General features: G+C 75.7%; 1 protein-coding gene across 1 annotated transcript in view; it reads right to left on the minus strand.

The window, feature by feature from the left end:
- Positions 1–2,843: 2,843 nt before the first annotated feature.
- Positions 2,844–5,000, minus strand: part of LOC113983348 (collagen alpha-1(I) chain-like) — a 3,884-nt gene continuing 1,727 nt past the window's right edge. The window contains exon 2 of the mRNA XM_039390141.1: positions 2,844–5,000. This exon is cut by the window's right edge and continues 385 nt beyond it. Coding sequence (XP_039246075.1) covers positions 2,844–5,000 — 2,157 coding nt within the window.

The following is a 5,000-nucleotide window of genomic DNA, read 5'->3' on the forward strand; positions in this document are numbered from 1 at the left end:
CCGCCCTCGGCCCGGTGGCGGGTAGACCTGTTCCCGCCGGGCGGGGGACTTAGAGCCGCGGCGCCGCCGCCCTCGGCCCGGTGGCGGGTAGACCTGTTCCCGCCGGCCGGGGGACTTAGAGCCGCGGCGCCGCCGCCCTCGGCCCGGTGGCGGGTAGACCTGTTCCCGCCGGGCAGGGGACTTAGAGCCGCGGCGCCGCCGCCCTCGGCCCGGTGGCGGGTAGACCTGTTCCCGCCGGCCGGGGGACTTAGAGCCGCGGCGCCGCCGCCCTCGGCCCGGTGGCGGGTAGACCTGTTCCCGCCGGGCGGGGACTTAGAGCCGCGGCGCCGCCGCCCTCGGCCCGGTGGCGGGTAGACCTGTAGAGCCGCGGCGCCGCCGCCCTCCCGGCCCGGTGGCGGGTAGACCTGAGCCGCGGCGCCGCCGCCCTCGGCCCGGTGGCGGGTAGACCCGCCGGGCCGCGGCGCCGCCGCCCTCGGCCCGGTGGCGGGTAGACCTGTTCCCGCCGGCCGGGGGACTTAGAGCCGCGGCGCCGCCGCCCTCGGCCCGGTGGCGGGTAGACCTGTTCCCGCCGGCCGGGGGACTTAGAGCCGCGGCGCCGCCGCCCTCGGCCCGGTGGCGGGTAGACCTGTTCCCGCCGGGCGGGGGACTTAGAGCCGCGGCGCCGCCGCCCTCGGCCCGGTGGCGGGTAGACCTGTTCCCGCCGGGCGGGGGACTTAGAGCCGCGGCGCCGCCGCCCTCGGCTCGGTGGCGGGTAGACCTGTTCCCGCCGGGGACCCTTGGAGCCGGGGCGCCGCGGCTCGGCCCGGCGTCGGGTAGACCTGTATCCCGCGCGGACCCCGGGAACCGGGGCGCCGCGGCTCCGCCCGGCGGCGAGTGGACCCGGTCTCCGAGTCCCGTGGGTAGAGCTCCTGTCCAGGTCCGGCAGCTAGAGCCGCTCCGAGGGCTCGGCGAGGGCCCTCGGCCGGCGCCGAAGCGCTGCCATTTCCGGCCGGTGCTCCGAACGTGGCACCGAATTCACAGAGCGAGCAGACGGCGTGCGACCGCTCGATCCGTCGGTCGGCGCGGCGGCGTGCCCTTCCGGCCGTGCCCCGACCTGCCCGATTTCCCAGAGTTCTTAGCGAGTCCGTCCAGCGGGCATGCTCCGTTGAGTACTCTCTCGGGGGGCTTGTTGCGGGGACTCCATCTCCCGTGGCCCTTTGCGGCAGACTTCCTCTCCGGCGTTAAGGCTTTCCCCAGCCCCGAGGCTGAAAGAAGAGACGTTCTCTGCGGGCGCGGGGAAGCGGGGGGAGTAACTCGGACTCTCTTTAGGCGGCACGGCACGGCTGCGACCGAGCGGGCTCGGCCGCCTCGGCGCCGCCGGGAAGAGCCGGTGTCCGAGAGTAGCGGCTAGAGCCGGTCTCGGGGCTTAGCGCTGCGGTTTCTGCCCGGCGCTCCGAGCCTAGCAGCCTTTCCCCTGCCCCGAGGGTGAAAGAAGAGACGTTCTCTGCGGGGCGGGGAAACGGGGGGAGTAACTGGGTGGCGCTCTGCCTGGGTGGCACGGCTGCCGCCGCCTCGGCTCGGCCGCAGAGGCGCGCAGCGGGGAGAGTTGTCGTCCGTGCCCGGCGGGTAGAGCCCTCGTCCGAAGCCGGCGGGTAGAGCCGGTGTCCCAGGGCAGCGGGTAGACCTGTCGTCCGGGCTCGTCGGCTCGACCCGCTCTCCGAGTCGGGCGGCTAGAGCGGGTTCCGAGCGCTTAGCCGAGGCCCTCGGCGGGTGCCGAGGCGCCACCGTTTCTGCCCGGGGCTCCGAGTGGGAAAGAAAGGGCGTTGTCCGCAGCGCGGGTCAAGAGGGGGAGTAGCTGGGACTCTCTTAAGGTGGCAGGGCGGCGGCCGACCGGGCTCGTCGGCGGGGGTGCCGGCGGGTAGAGCTGACGCCCGAGCTTAGCGGCCGCAGCTGGTCTCAGGGCTCGGCCAGGGCCCTCGGCGGGCGCCGAGAAGGCGGGATTTCTGCCCAGCGCTCTGAGTGGGAGGGAAAGAAAGGGCGTTGTCCGCGGCGCGGGTCAAGAGGGGGAGTAGCTGGGACTCTCTTAAGGTGGCAGGGCGGCGGCCGACCGGGCTCGGCGGCGGGGGTGCCGGTGGGTACGACCGCTCTCCGAGCCCGGCGGGTAGACCTGGTGGCCGAGCCCGGCGGGTAGACCTGGTCTCCGAGCCCGGCGGGTAGACCTGGTCTCCGAGCCCGGCGGGTAGACCTGGTGGCCGAGCCCGGCGGGTAGACCTGGTGGCCGAGCCCGGCGGGTAGACCTGTTCTCCGAGCCCGGCGGGTAGACCTGGTCGCCGAGCCCGGCGGGTAGACCTGTTGTCCCAGCCCGGCGGGTAGACCTGGTGTCCCAGCCCGGCGGGTAGACCTGGTGTCCCAGCCCGGCGGGTAGACCTGGTGTCCCGGTTTTTCGGGTCGACCCCTTTCCCCACTCGGGCGCGGCCGGCCTCGTGCCCCGCCGGGTGCTGGCGAGCATCAGGTCTACCCGGTTCCGGGGCTTGCGAGCATCAGGTCTACCCGGTTCCGGGGCCGGCCGCCGCGGCCGCCGCGGCCGCCGCCGGCGGCCTGCGTCCCTGCGGCGTCCCGGCGCAGGGCCACCAGGTCTACCCGGCTCCGGCGGGACTTAGGCGCCTGTCGGCATTTTCGGGGTAGACCTGTTGTCGCGGCCGGCCCCGGAAGTCGGCCAAGGGGTCGCTGTCGGGCGCCGCCTCCGGTTAGGTCTAGGCCAGAGGCGGCCTGCTCTCGCGCGCCTCCCCGCTGAGGAGCCTCGAGCCGCTTTGAAGGCGCGACGGGGCCAGGACGCGTCTGTCCGTATTATGGGCAGGGGTTGTCTAGCAGCGCGGGTTCCGAGGGCCCCTTTTCTTCCGCGTCTGCTGCCGCGCGGCCTTCGGCGCGTGCCACGGGCCGGCCAACCCCACGAGCGGCAGGAAGGCCGGCGCGAGAAAGCCGCGGGGCTCTCGGCCGGCTTCCTCGGGCGGGTCCGATGACGGGAGAGGAAGACGAGAGCCGAGCGCGAAAGCGCAGCCGAGGGAGTGCGGGACTGGGACGGCCGAGGGGGGCCCGCGGGGGCCCAGCAGCAGCGTCCAGCCCGAGCCGGTGGCGGCTGCCGGCTCCCCGAGGGCCCCGGGCGAAGGCGGTGGTGTGCGAGGGCGGCGAGGCGGCGGCGCCTCGTCCTTCCGGTGGGCCGGCCTTAAGCCGGCGCCCGTCGTCCGGCGGCGGCGGGCATTGTTGCGGGCAGTTGGCGGCCGGGGCTGGAAGGGCCGAGCCCGCGCGGGCTTTTTTTTCCCCGGCCGCCTCCCGAGAGCCCCGAAGATGGCCCGGGCCTGGGTGGCGGCGCCCTGTCCTCGGCTGCCGGGCGGCAGCGGTGCCGGCGGCGTGCCGGGGACTGGCGGTGGGCGTGCGGCCTTGCCTGGGCCCGGCCGGTTGCCGGAGGGGCTCGGTGACGGGACTGCCCGTTGTCGGGCGAGGCGGCGCCCTGGGCGCGCCTCGGCTCTTTTGTTCGTTCCCCCTTCCTCGGCCCTAAGCCGGGGACCCGCCCAGCGGGCCCGAGGGCGGCGGCGGCGGCCGGCCGGGGTGTGGCCGGCGGTCGCGCCGGCAGACCGAGAACCCGACAGAGTTGCCGGGAGCCCTGGGGACACACGATGGCCGTTGGCGGGCGAGGCGGCGGCGCCTCGCCCCTCCCTCTCCTCTTCGACCGGCGCCAGAGCCGCGCCGGCCGGGCGGCCCGTGCGGTCGGGCCTGCCCCGCCGGCGTGGCTGCCGGAGGGCTGGGTTCCGCGAAGGTCTGTCGGCCGGAGGCCGGGTTGCGGGCGAAGTGGGGGCGCCCTTCCCGGCTTTTTCTTTTCGTTTTTTTTTTTTTTCTCGGGCGGCCTTAAGCCGCAGCACGCCGAGCGCGCCAGGGAAAAGAGAGAGAGAAAAAGCGTTGCGAGAGCGAGCCCGGCAGTGGCCGGCAGCCGCCGAGGCGCGAGCCCGTGGGCAGCGAGAAAGGGAGTCGGGGAGCGAGGGGCGCGGGCCCCGCCCCGAGCCCCGGGCGGCCGTGGCTAGCACGGCGAGAGCGAGAGGCGCGCGTGCTTTTTTTTTTCTCGGGGGCTTTTTGTTTTTCTCCCCGTCGCCGTCCCCCGGCCTTTCTGGGGGAAGCCGACGGCCGCGAGGCGGGCGAAAGCCGGTGGCCCGCGGCACGGTCGGTGGCGCTTTCGCACGCTGGAGGTGCCGCCGGGGCGAGCGGGGGCCGTCCGCGGCCCCCGCGCCTCCGAGCCGGTGGCGCCGCTCTGCGGAGGCGGCCGTGGGCCCGGCAGGGCCGGAAGCGTGGGTTGTCCGGAGCCGGGCGTCCGGCGGCACCCGCCTCCTGCCGGGCCGGGAGAGCCGTGGGGAGAGTAGCGTGCGGGCCGCCGGCGTCGGCGGCCTCGGGCACGTGCCGTCCTCCGCGTAGTGGCAGGCTGAGCGAGAGTGGCCGTGGGGCCGTTCCCCGAGCGACGATGGATGAGGCTTTTCGGGAGGCGTGGGAGAGGGCCCCCGGCGGGCCGGCGCTCCTCCGTGGCCGGCCGAGAGGCGCGGCGGAGGCCGGTGTTCGGGCCGGGCGGTCTCCTTTGCCCGTGGGCTTCCCGTGGCAGTCGAGGTGTCGCCCCTCCCGCCGGGGAGGGGCTTCTTCACCGTGCCGGGCTGTGTGACGGCCGCGCGGCCCCGCGAGCCTTTCAGGTGTCCTTGGGAACAGGCGAGGTGCCGGCGCCGGCCCGGGTCCGGGTGGTGCCCGTGGGTGCCGGCCGCGAGCAGCGCCGGGCGGCGGTGCGGCCGGAGCCGCGACGGCGAGCCAGAGAGAGAGGCGAGAGAGAGAAAACAGGGAAGGGGAAAGGAAGGCTCGGGGGAACCGCCCCCCGCCCGCAGGCAGCGCCGGAGAGCGCAGCGGGTCGCCGCGCCGCCGCCCGCTGCCGAGCGGGCCGCCCCGGCCGAGGGGCCTCGGGGACCGGGCCGCGCCCGCCTCGTCGGGTCGCC

Source organism: Pipra filicauda, unplaced genomic scaffold, assembly GCF_003945595.2.
Source record: "Pipra filicauda isolate LSUMZ 115617 unplaced genomic scaffold, ASM394559v2 scaffold804_size112193_pilon, whole genome shotgun sequence".
Taxonomy (NCBI): Eukaryota; Metazoa; Chordata; class Aves; order Passeriformes; family Pipridae; genus Pipra; species Pipra filicauda.